The sequence below is a fragment of the Gambusia affinis genome, linkage group LG13 (assembly GCF_019740435.1).
Source record: "Gambusia affinis linkage group LG13, SWU_Gaff_1.0, whole genome shotgun sequence".
NCBI classification, from domain to species: Eukaryota; Metazoa; Chordata; class Actinopteri; order Cyprinodontiformes; family Poeciliidae; genus Gambusia; species Gambusia affinis.
This window is the reverse complement of record NC_057880.1, coordinates 10,608,350-10,622,181: the sequence shown is the minus strand read 5'-3', so window position 1 is coordinate 10,622,181 and position 13,832 is coordinate 10,608,350. Positions and strand designations below refer to the sequence as shown.

The window sequence follows — 13,832 nt, the reverse complement described above, 5'->3', positions numbered from 1 at the left end:
TGAGATTATTCACTGAATCTTCCCACTTAAATTTTCAGCATCTAATGTCTTATAAGGGAGTAGCATTTATTTTTATTCAACCTATATGAATTTGATATCATTAGAAAAATCCAGTGTTTTTGCTTGGAGGTGAATTTGGCAATCCAGTGAGTCATGTATGACACTTCATCTGAACATCTCCACATTTCTTCCATGGATGGCTGACTGCGCCACATGGGCAATGGTGCCGAAGACACAAAGGGATGGGTGGGTCGGGTGGACGGGCTTATGAAAGCCACTTCTGGGGGAAGCCGAGGACCCCAGCTGTGTTAATAGTAAAAGGGGACATTATGTGCTAAAGTAAAACAATTACACCACGATCATCTTTAAGTTATGGGGCAAATTATTTTTGCCTGACTGTGGGTGGAGAAAAACAGAAATATTTGCTATACACTGTCAACCCAGGCTGTGGAAGAAGAAACCTTAGATTTCTGCTCACGCTGCATCGTTTTCCCGTTTCACCTTTAAAAAGAGAAAATATTAAAAGATACTCACAACTTCAGTTCACTTTTACGTTGGGTTTGAAATTTCGACTCTAATATTTTCTCAACTCAACTTTTGTACTAGTAACAATTAATCATTGCAGTAGTAGCATTTAATCATGGCTTATATTTGTGTTCTCGCTTGCATCTTTTACTGACAAACTTTAGAATTCGGGCAAAAGAAGTGAAAGTAGTAAACATGCATTTAAGATTGAAGATTTTATCTCTCTTTTTGAAAATATAACAGTAAGTTTTATATATATATATAGAAAAAAAAGTGACAGTAATTTTTGAGTACACAAAAGGAACGTCATGTCTCATTCACCCAGCCTGGCAGCAGCTTTTTGTTTGGTTTTCAGGGTTAAAGCAGAAGACAGCTGTCCTGTCTAAACATTTTCAGGTCTTTATTTGAGGCAGTGGTCACGCTCAGTGTCAGGACCACGGCTCCTCGGGGGAAGCCTGGATCAACAGTAATCCTTCTTCCATGGAGGTCACACTCTAGTTATGAAAGAGCAAAGGTTTCCCTCAGCCATGCTTCCATTAGCGATCTGTTAGCCACAGTCCACTGAGAGGGAGGCCGGCCTGAAGCTCAAGCACCTGGGAGAGAGCGCAGACATACAAGGCCACACGCACACACACACACACATGCACACACACGCCAGCATCCAGACACACACCCGGGCTCACGGCACAGACCTTGTTTGATGAAAAAGAACAATTAAGGGAGAAATGAGGGAGAATTATCGGGGGAAATGGTTGATGAAGACTTTATTGATTAGAGTGGCTCCGCTGATCCAACTCTCATTGTAGCAATTACCACTGGCTGCCAGCAAAAGTGGGGGTCCTCAACGTGCAGGGGCCCATCGAAAGACGATGATGCTGCAGACGTGACTCAAGAAAGCATTGTGGCCATATGCTCCCAAAAATTTAGGGTAGAGGAGGAAGACATGATAATGTATGACTGCTTTGTAAATAAAAATAAATATTTTTTTTCCCCCAGTAGTTTGTTTTATTTTCATAAATCTGCCTTGTTTTTATGTAAAATATTTAGAGTATTTTTAATCTGCTTGATCTTTAATTTACTTTCTTTTTACTATCTTCTTGTAGTATGTTGTTTTTAACTTGTTTTTGTACAAGCACTTTGAATTGTCCTGAAAGGTGCTATATAAATAAAGTTGCCTTGCCTTGCCTAAGCTGAAATATGCAGTGCAAAAGAAAGCAAAGTCTTCCTGTCTTATTTCTTTTGTCTCTTTTTTATATACACACACACACACACACACACACACACACACAATCACCAATAACTAACTGTGAATACGTGTGGAAAGCAATAAAATCTTATAGGCCCACATCTGAGCAAACAGAGACCTACCAGAGAGCTCATTCGTGGTTCGTTTGTTTGCTCAGCTCAGCTATTTGTATTTAAATGTGGCTGATGCCTGCTCTTACACCAACACTGACAATCAATACAACGATGGCAGACTCTTCCATGGGGGGCTTTTACAATATTCAAAAACTACAGCGCCTGTTAAAGTTTTTGAGATTTTGTCACATTGTAGTCATAAACTTTAAAGTATATTTCTAGGAAAAAGTCACATGCAATTATGAAGTACAAGGAAAAGAATACATATATATTTTTTAAATGTTTGCAAATAAAAACCTGAAAAGCATGAGTTGCATATGCATTTATTCACCAGTCAACACTTTTGAAACTTTTGCTGCAACTAAAGCTTTTTGGGGAAAGTCTCAACCAGCTGTTGGCATCCATGACTGTTTGTTTCTGCTAATCTTTTAACTTTCTCTCCAGCCTGAAGCTATTTGGGGCTGCATATTGGATTATTCAGTCTAACGCTGTTTTAAACTTTGCCACAACGTTATCTCTGACCTGTCTGTTGTGTTCCTTGTGCTTCATGATGTTTGTTGGATTTGACTTGGTCTATCACATAAAAGCTCCATAAATTACATTAAAGTTTGTGCTTTGCGGCATGAACAAAATGTGTCAAATCTGGAGAGGAGTGAAATTTTTGCAAAGCAGCTTCATGATTTGCGAGGTGAGAAGAAAACTTGGGCTGGACTTCGAAGAAAACTGTCAGCACTATTAAGATAAGGGAGAGAAGGATTCAACCGTAAAAATAATAAAACTTCCCCTGAGCCTACCTTTAAATCCAATCGACAAGTAAAGCTACATTTTCTATACAATTTGAGTCTTTGTACAAAATAAATTATACTTGGACTTTGTTGACGTCCTAACTGGAAATAAAATGCAAGGCGACAAAAATCTCTGTAGCATCCACCGTCTCACTCAGTGTACCAACCAGTTTCCAGCCTCCAGAGCTGTTTAGCAAGGGCACCCAAACAAGATAATGGTCAAGGGAGAAATACAAAGGGACAAAGACAATCTGTTTATGCACTAGATGGAGATGAATGGAGCGTAATCCATTTCCTTCCATTTCGGCTGCCCCTCCTGCGCCATGGCTGTTGCCTACTTAACCACAATGATGATTAATCCTACACTCACTATTTATATTTTCTAATTGCAATTAGCCGGAACTATCAATTACACTTAGTGCCTAATTGCCCTTCATGAAGTCAACTCCCCAGGTTTAAACAGGTCCATTTAAATAATGTAACTAATAGCTCTTGTCTTTACGTTGTGGATACATCTTCATTGCGGCACGCGTAAACCGTGATGGCTGCTCGTAATTTAACGCGGCAAACGAGAGAAGGAGTGCAGGTGGCACTGTGGGACTAATTATGGTAAATGAATTATGATGTGACCTTCTCAGAACAATGGCTAATCAATGCTCCCTATGAGTGACAGTAAGCTCTATATGAATGCCAGAGCTCTTTTACTTGCAGATCTTAGCCATTCTAAATAATAAAAACAGGCAGCTGAATTTTTTTTTCTTTGTTTTGACTGTATATATGCTCATCTTCTAAGTTTATCGCTAATCTTTCTTGGGTTGTAGAAACAGCTTTTGTCTGTAGGAGATGCACCAGTCATGTAACATTCACAATCGATATTCTAGTTTACAGACTGAGAAAGAAAATGTTTTTCCAAAACACAGCATAAGCACATGCAATGGAGAGACAACAAGCAAGTCCATACACAGTATTTACATTTAATATCTACATAAATCCTGCTTGAACTGTGTGAATAGTGCATGGGTCTTCAATTATACAAAAGGCCTTTTTTTTCACCTAAATAAAACAATTGTTACATGACCTTTTTTGAAAGAAGACAGCGTACTTGATAAATATCTATTACTTAGAAAGTTTATGTGATTTCCAATGAGCCATCGTTTCATATATGTTTTTAGGTTTTAAAACTGAGAGGATTTTCTTCTATAATGAATCTCTGCAAAAGCCACAAACTGATGGCAATAAAAGTAGATTTAAAACAACACTGCTGTTATTTTTAAAGTCATCTTGTGAAAATGTAAATAAACTATTCCAATCTTAAAAACTCTTAGACCAGTGGTGCCCAAAGTTGGTCCTCGTGGGTGGATGAAGTTGTTTTATAATTTCAGACACTTTCATTATTATTATTGTTCTTGGAGTCTTCAGTGTTTAAAGCAACAACCTAAAAACAGAATGCTGACAATTAATACCATTTTAAAAATGACACAAAAATGCTATGAGAACTTAATTTATTGTATCTAAACTTATATCTTCTTCTGCCTACCATTCTGCACAGATTATAATCCAACTTGCAGGCCATGCAGGTCAACCTGACAACCAGCACACATTATGCTGATATCTTTAGAGTCAAGCATACTCAACTTCATACTCAAATATGACATCACATTTCTGTGAGGTCGATAGACTAGATCCATAGGCAGTCTTCAGACTTATAGACTCTAGTTTTTATTCCTTCATATATATTTACAGACATAGTGCACCAGATGTTTATTTAAAATGTTACGCATTATACACCCATACCTCAAAGCATCATTAAAATTTAATGTATTTGAAAGGAACTAATTGGGGTACTATAAAGTTTTGTCAGTTAACTTTGTCAAAAATAAATTAAATAAATAAATAAATAAAATAGAAAAAGGTAATCTTAGTAAAAACCTAATAATTCTGAACAGATTGGTTTCCTCACTGAAGAAATTAAAGGTTGAATTGCTGCCATTAAAAATGTATTTATTTTAAAGGTTTTAAACATCATCTAATATGGATGGATCTGTCTAACGCTACTTCTTTAAATGGTACAATGTTTTTGTTGGGTGTTATTTGTGGATAAGTCAGACCATGTCTTAGTACTTGAAAGGTTTAGGTTTTATACACACCCCCCCATCTTTGTGATTTTCAATACCAAAAAAAATAAACCCAGAACTTTCCACAACACAGTGAATTCTGTCTTTATTTTCTTGAGCTCTAAACATTAAAAGTCCTTATATTTTAAATGCTGATAAAATATCTACTAAGCTAAATGACACATGATTCTTCCTTAGAGACTGGTGAAGCCAGAGACAAGGGAGAGAAAGGCCTGGGATGGACTTCACATTCCACTTTCTGCCCTCAAAGAATCTTCATAAACAATATGACATTCTCACAGTTAAGAATAGACATTAAATGACCAAGTGTCTCAATTTTCTTTGCGTTTTTAGTCAACTTGGCTGCCAACATACAACTGTGATCATCTACTAAATGTACCAAATCATTGTACACAGAAGAAATCAGAGATTAATGTGGATGAAAGTCTGAGATAAAAAAAAAACCAAGCTAACAATAGGTCAGAAACTGATAGAGCAATGATGTATACAACTTTATCTATCAGCACAAAGAGGCCCACGCGAACACACCAGAAGAACGTTAGCTGACAACAGCAGTGTTTGAACTGACCTTTACCTTGTTGTGACAGGAGGTGCACCATGACTGACAGTGTCCCTCAGAACAATTTACCCCCACCCTGCAATACCCTCCATCTACTCTGTGATGCAGTTGACCCCTTTACAAATCACCACCAACTTTTACACATCTGCTGCCTGTCAGCATCTGCCAGGCGCACTCACCCGTCCCGCCTGTAATGAAAAACTCTCATTACTCGCCTCCACCCAACAGGTACAGGACCGTTAGGACAATTACCGGGCAACGCCGCTGACCTTGTTGTCGAACAGAGTCGAACAAACAGAGAAGTCTGATGGAAAAGGACCCTGGCAGCAAGATTCAAGCTCTGCTGCTTATGACGAAGACGCTGTTCTGATCTCAAACAGCACCGGTCAATGACATCTGCTTTAGAATTAAAGGAAAATTTGAGATGTGAGGGTACTGCAGAGCTTAGTGCTTCACGGACGTCACAAAAGGCAAACCAAACAGATCTCAATAGAGATAAACATCCCACTATGGAGAAATTAACAGAGATTCTCCTCAAAAACAATGATTATAGGCAGATCCACTCTAATTATCAATGAATATACAGTTTATTTCAGTAGTTTAAAAACACTTAAGGTCATTTTCTTTTATGGCCAAAACAATCACTGGAGAGACTGCAGACATCACAACTGTCACTGGCAACCTGCACAAAGAGTGCTGCATGCAAGCGTGATAATGGAAAGTTGAGTGGAAGAAAAAAAAAATGTGTGGTCGAAAAATGTGCACAAGCAACAGAGGAAACTGTAAGCTTACAGTTGCCTCTAAGATGTTTTGCTTTGAAAAACACCTCAGAAAGATTTTGGAGGTTCACGAACTGCAGCTGGATATATTCAGGACATGGGCAGGAACTGTGGTACACTTTGTATCAAAAAAATCCTTAACATGAAACAAGTTCTGAGATAAAGTAGAGTGATGAGATCATTGAAGTCCACAGTCAGATTCATAATAAACCCCATGAAGTTTGCTGGTCATTGAAACCGGTACTGGTACCTTAGAAAACCATGACATTAAGTTTGAGTGACTCCATCTGAAGTCTCTGCCTCGGGATTCCAAAAACCCTCTCACAGTTATAACTGGTTGCTCGCAACACATTTTCCTTCCACTCAACTTTCCGATCTTGGAAACAACCTGTGGCTTTCCCTTCTTGTGGATGTTGTCAGCGACGGCCTGCTGGACAACCTTGTAGTCAGCAGTCTTCTCCATGATTGAGCAGGCCATAATATAAATATAGCAGTACAGTCGGTGCTGTCAATGCCTCATTAAATGTCTGTGGTAGATGCAAACAATCCCATAAAAGAGAAATGGACAAGAAATTTCAATTTCCTCAAGGATCAATTTGGTTCAGTTATTTTTGCTAACATATAACAGTCAATAATTTCTACCTCCGAGTTAGATGAAGACCCCAAAATAAAGAAAGAGCCAAGACCAAAAATAAAAGGCCAAACATGCTTGGTCCTACTGTCGGTTTTACCTTTTGTGCTTTGGGATGTTGCAAGAGTACCAAGTGAAACCTGTAAACCATCAAAAACAGCTTTCATATTCCAGAATGGTCTGGAAGCTGAGTTTGCAACAAGAGTCCTTTTTGCTGTGATGCTCAGATGATTGGTGATGTTTGATGGGAAGAATGTTAGCTTTTTAGAAGGACACATTCAGGAAAATGTGGCATAAATGTGGAGTTTTCATCTTTGTTCTGTTTGGGCTTGGCAAGTCCTTCCCGTTTGATGCGATGGCAACATTTCCTACTTAGCACTAAACATAAGGTTCAGATGATGCTGATGGGAATGTCATTAGTGGTCCAGATGTTTGGTCATATTCCAAAGTGTAGGGGAAATTAGAAGTGAAAACGCAGAGGGAAAGTCACCAAAATCATCAGGCTTCATTGGAAGAATGTTTGTTGTCAAACACAAATTTCCTGTTCATCTCTCTCTTATCAAATGCAATCAAACACAGTAAAAAAGAACAACAGAAAACAGTAAGAAAATTAGCAGAATTACCTGTTTTAGATTAAATGTCCTTCCTTAATGATTGACCAGTCTCCTGTTGCTCTTTTGTTTGAGTCCCATTTCACAGGAAAGCAGAGCTCCAACAGAGGAGGCTCTGTTGGAGCTTCAAGAAAACAATGAAGACAAAAGTCAGAGAGCACGACTGCGACTCATAATCTTGCTCCTGCCATTAGACAAATTATCCGATGTTTAGCAGCATCCTTGGGAAGTGGCTACTTTATTGACCCCAGAGGGGGGTGCTGAATGGAAGTGTGTCTCTTCGGCTCCCTGCTGTGTTTGACAGTGATCTCTCCTCTCTGAAGTCTCTCCGTGGCTCAAGCAGACCCCAGAGCTGAACCAGCTGCTGTTCCTGCTCTCAGAAGTCTACCTGCAGGCCTCTTTGTCCTCAGGGCTAATCCTTTTGTCCCGCTGATCCACGCAAACAGATGTCCGGCCACTGGGCTTTCTCGCAGGAAGTTGTAAACCTCCAGCGTGTAGCGGGTTCCATTCATATGGAGGGCCCACAATACACCCGTGCAACTGTGATAGACATGCAAATGGTGGCATGCAGACAGCCCTTTAGTGGAGGTTTCAACAAATGTTTGACTATGTACCTACAGACTGTACAATGACCGGGAGCAATGAAAGCCGCATGTAGATCAGTAGCAGACCGATCACACAAAGAGAGGAAACTGTGAGGGAGGTTTTTAGTAGCCTGTAAACATGGCTGTATCCTCCATGTTTCCATCACCACAAACTGCAAACACGGTTCTTTTTTGTTTGCGTTCTTCTCAATCTGACCGTCGGTCTTGATCTGAACCTGAAATGAGGCTGCATTATCTGAGAAGAAGCCAAAATAGCCATTTTAACTCCGGAGGAGCTGCAGAGATCCACAGCTGATGAGGGAGATGCTTTTGCCATGATAAGCAATATGTGAACTCCATGTATATGGCCTTAATGAAAAAGAGGGGAAAGGCCCACTGTGGAAATAAAGCTAAAGTCATGAGGGCACAGCAAATGTGAAGAAGGTGCTCAGACCTGACATAAATAGATTGATTTTGGCAAATTACTTTTTCTGAGACAATGAATTTAAGGTTTTCATAATCTGTAAGCCTTGGATATATATATATATATATATATATAAATTCTGATATTTGGGAAAACGTCATAAACAAACAAACTTAAAAACAATTCTATTAAATTCTATTGTGGGAAATCTTTTGCTAGTCCTTTTACACATCAGTGTCTTAGCAAAATTGTCCTGCGGGGTTTTTGTAGCATTTGGAATAGAAAACTTTTAAATTAAATCAGTCTAAACTTCAATAAATTGAACTGAAAAGTGATAATTAACTGAAAATGTTTTAAAAGACCAACAATCGCTTAAATTATCATATTTGTGCCACTGTGGATTACCTATCAAATCTTCAAAATGTCTAAGACATCAGGTTTTATCTGTACTGGACACCTGCTTGAGGATATTGATTGGGTGCTGGTTTCACCATTTTACCCAGAGCCAGTTATCCAGTTTTAAACATCACTGTGCCCCCCTTTGTGTTGAACTCTCATCACAGAAATTTAGAAGCAGATTGGCTGTGAATTTAAATCAATTAGATTTGTAGAAAAAGTAATCAGCTGCATTAGTTCTGTAGAAACGCTCTCACTCGTTGTGTGCATTCTTTTGTGATGTTGGATGTGTGAATGCCCTGTTCTTTATTTTACAATTACTAAATATAGAGATTTTGCTCTTTGGATTTCCATGGCTTACATAACATTATGGAAAATACATAACAACTCAAACAAGTACGGCAAACAATGCGGTACACAGAATAATTAGGATTTATGCTCAAGTTTCACTACAACTCAGGGAAAGCCATCGCTAGTTCCTGCTATTCATAAAACATTACACAATGAAAAAATAAGTAGAGATTTAAGCCTTAAAGGTTCATGGCAGTCTGTGTCAAATGCATGAAATCAGTGTGAAGAGGCATTCATGCATGCAAGCAAAGACTTAAAATAGACAAATACATAAAATACATAATAAAGAAAGTCAAAACCTCTTCATGTAAATCATATAAACAAAATGAAGTATGTCCAGGTTTGAATGCCATGATTTGTAATTTGTTTGATGTTTTAACTGATCTTAAACCTTTCATCTCAGTATGAAGTCTGCTGCAGGGTCAAATGTGACGGACCTTCCCCTCAGTTCTGTCCAGCTTTCCTCATGCCTGCTGAAGAAAAACAAACCCACAGTATGAAGCTGCCTTCATAGTATTTTAATGGTGCATTCAGGTTCATAAAACATAAGGTTCTCACAACAGAGAATTTAGAATATACAAAAAAGTATTTTTGAAAACCTCAACATTCTTTCTACTCCAAAAATTTGCAGGTTAGGGTGAACAAAATATAAAAAGGTTCAACAGGTATGAAAACTATTTTTAGCATACTATATGACTGTATGAAAAGTTTGAGCAAAACATTGTTTTCCTGCCATGCGGCATGGTCCTGGAATAATCTACAAAAAATGCATTCAACAAAAACCAAAAACCTTTTACACCCATTCAGAATTGTATGCCTACCTTCCTTTGTTTGTTTTTAGAAGTCATTGTATTTTGGTGAGCTGCATCATTCTGTTTTGCTGCTTATTGTGTATTTTTCAAGTGTGTTTCTAGTTTGGATGTGTGTGACTATAGCCTATGGTATATTGGAAATTTCTTTAAAAGTTTATCTGATCTTAACGGGACTTTCTGGTTAATAAAAGTCACAATATTACTATTAATAATGCTCATTTTCAAAGTATGAAAAAGCAAAGCCTACCGTTTTCAATTAATACTATAAAAACTGCAGTACAAAATAAAAAAAACAAACAAACACTGCAGTAACATATATATTTATATACATTGTAATTTTGCTCGATTAAAACGTGTTAAAAAGAGTCAAAGGTGCAAAGACGGGACGATTCCCAATGAATCAAGAGCCATCTGCGCCCAATTTACATCCAGCTCGTCAATTATTGGGTTTAATGATATGGGTGATTATCATTGGACGCTTTGAGACCATTAGGTGGTCGTGTGAAACACTAATAGTGTTTGTGTCACGTGTCTGGTTGAGAGAATTGGGGGGTGAGTCGGGGCTCACACGCTTTAAAGACTGCGCACTGGTCATTTCATTCACGCTGCGAGACAGACTGACAGCAGCAGAGGGGAGTGATGTCTGCATTCTGAGGAGGAACCTCTCCAAAACCCGCTCCACGTGAAGTTTGAGCGCTGCAAGCTCGCTGCAAGAAACGATAAGCTCATCTCCAGGCGCGTAATTACGCACAGCAACCGCCTCTTCCGACATTCCAGATCTTGAAAGCATCCAAGGATGATTATACCTAAGGAGCGATAATGATGTCTAGCCATAAGATTTCCTTTTCTATAGCTGATATATTGGATCCCAACAAATTCAACAGCAAAAGAGCGAACGAACTTCCCATTGCTAAAGAGAAGTTAACTGTGCCGGATGCAGAGGGGACAAGTTTGGAATGGGCCAGCGTAGCGGCAAGAGACTTCAGGGATGAGCGCAAACATGCAGGTAAAGAAAACGTCACATATTTTCCAAATACTTAGATCACTTTAAGTTGAAAATATGCAGAGGTTTTCACAGAAAAAGGGATTATGAAGCATGCATAAAATAAACTAAAATGAATAAAATATATATATTTTTTGTTTCTTCGAAATGAAATGAATTGAACCTAAAACGCAGGAAAGTGATTTGGTATCAGATTGGCTGTCGTCTCTGGATGACCTTCCCTTAATTTCCAAAGCTCCGTTTCCTTTGGGGGAAGCCACAAAGGCATGCTCCCAGAGCCCCCTCCCTGTGATTGGCACCGGGACAGGCAGGCCAGATAATTGTTTAAATCGTCCCATTGAGGATGCCTCTGCGCGCTTTGATCGATATCCCATTACTGCTTCCTGCATATCTCCCTCCAGCACCTTGCAGGTACAAACCTCAAACCCCATCCATGTCTGATCCTAAATATCGTTCGATTAAAACTTCCTTTTAAATAGATGACATTTATCGATCCCCGCAGCAAATATGAAACTCCATTAGCACGTCACGGCTGGGGTGGCGGAGCTGGATTTAGACGGGATTTCTTTCCGCAACATGACATTTGAAGCGCCAGGCTCTTTATAAATTATTTAAGGATTAGTGACCAAGTCTTCCTTCTCCTCTGAATCCAGCTTTCCGCTCCACTAACCTCTGACCTCAAAACAGATATTTCTGAGATTTACAAAAATAAAAAAAATAAAAAAATCTTTGATTTTGTAGTTAAATTTATCATAAAAAAGACTTATGGAAATTTCTCTGCAAAATAATTTTTGTCAAGTTTACAGTACGATATCTGACAGATTTCTAACTTATTAAGAGCTGTCCTTCAGCACCACAAACCTGGACAGGGGGACCACACTATTATTTGAATCCAAGTTTTTCATTGCAGTTGTAGAAGTCTTGCACGTTTTTTGATTATTTTATTAAGCAGATTTAAAAAGGAAAATATATATACGAAGAATCCCCTAGAAGTGTCAATTTAAAAACTCTTATTTACAATCAGAACTATCCATGCTTATTTAAAAGATTAATTTGCATGGTCAGTCAACTTAGCAAGTACTGAAAAAGTGAAAAATAAAGACACCAAGATAAATACAAATGAGTGAAAAATTGTGTGAATAACGATTTATTTTAGCAGATGAGGGAGTAAGAGATATGGAGGTGCAGTAGCTTGATGAACTTTGTGTTGCATGCTTAAAATCTAATAAAGGGAACAAGGAAAGGATCAGATTTACAAGACGCTGCGCATATCCAGTTTCTTTCAGTTTTAGAACATTTTCACACACAGAATGAGCAAAAGTTCCAATTCAGACACATTTTCAAACCTTCAACCAAAGATTTCTTTCCATCAGTCCTTCACTCTAACTGTAGGGCTCATTTTTTCTTGATTCACATTCATTCAAAAACTCAATTTGCAGGCAGAGAACTCGTTAAAGTATTTTACGGGTTATTTTATAACTACCCAAACAAAGATTTAAGTTTTACAAAAATGTAACTTTTCAAGAGAGAGCTGTGGCCCCGATATCTCAGGATCCAAACTGCATTTCAAATGGCCCCGATACGTCAAACTTGACAACCTTCTAGAGGCGCTCCTGTTTAAGGCAGCCTTTAAAACTTTGTTCTATAGTCTAAGGCCAGTCAATTCCACTTTGATTGTGATTGTGAAGATCGATTGCGTTAAATGAAAATAAAGTGAAACACACATGCCAAATGTTTTCTTGTTTTTTGTTTTTGATAAAACAACACAATTTGAGTTGGTATAAAAACTCTCTACAGTATCCTTTATACCTCAAACGTTATAACAACAGAAATCGGTTGATTAATGTATGACGTGGAACTGCGCCTCTCTTTTTTAAATTCAATGTCTTGTTTGCAAGTTTAATTTTTTATGACCTGTCTTTGAGAATCACTGTGGTCTTTTGTGTGACAAGCTATATAAATAGGACATATTCTCTTTGACTGGGTGATCCTGCAATGTGGTGGTCCTTTGCCCCCAATTTCCCTCCTTTGGTGGCTCCACTGTGCGACAGACTGGCGACCTGTCCAGGGTGTACCCCGTCTCTCGCCCGAAACATTAGCTGGAGACAGACACCAGCACCCCTGCCGAGCCCATTACGGACAATGGTGTTAGAAAATGGAAGGATGGCTCCACTGCACTAACCTTATTTTGTCTTTACAGGAGAAGAGACAGGCGATGAAGACCCAGCGGTCCTCCGTGATCCCATTCTAACGTGTTCCTCAAGCGAGCATGAGGACGCAGGCAGGAGAACCGTGGCCACCCCGCGGGACCCATCACCGCACAAGCGGCGACGTGTTGACCAGGCATGCGCCAAACCGCGACGCGCCAGAACAGCGTTCACATACGAGCAACTGGTGGCTCTGGAGAACAAGTTTCGCGCTACTCGGTACCTGTCCGTGTGCGAAAGACTGAACCTGGCTCTGTCCCTGAGTTTGACCGAAACGCAGGTGAAAATCTGGTTCCAGAACAGGAGGACCAAGTGGAAAAAACAGAACCCTGGAGCGGACAGCACTTTACAGACCGGCTCCAGCTCCCTGGTCAGTGTCAGTCCAAACCCACCATCCTGTAGCTCAGGCTCTGGCGCCTTCCACCAAACTTTCTCCAACTTCAGCCCTGGGAGTGTGATTTTCCACACAGCCGGTGGTGTTCCGCTTTCATCCACTGGGGGGCTCTTGCATCCATTTATGCCAAGTGGATTCGTTCAACCTTACTTTAACTGACATAAAATAAATGAAGCTGACTCAGACTTTGAGCCAAATCGTTTTTGAAATCTTTTTCGTGAAAATATTTTCAGTACTGAAAATATTAATTGTTCATGCTATATTAACTTTTAAGGTT

General features: G+C 39.1%; 1 protein-coding gene across 1 annotated transcript; it reads left to right on the top strand.

Moving 5' to 3' along the window:
- Window positions 1-10,770: 10,770 nt before the first annotated feature.
- Window positions 10,771-13,714, top strand: nkx1.2la (NK1 transcription factor related 2-like,a). Its single transcript, XM_044136887.1, has 2 exons — window positions 10,771-10,957; window positions 13,155-13,714. The coding sequence occupies exons 1-2, from the start codon at window positions 10,771-10,773 to the stop codon at window positions 13,712-13,714; spliced, it is 747 nt and encodes a 248-aa protein (XP_043992822.1).
- Window positions 13,715-13,832: the final 118 nt, after the last annotated feature.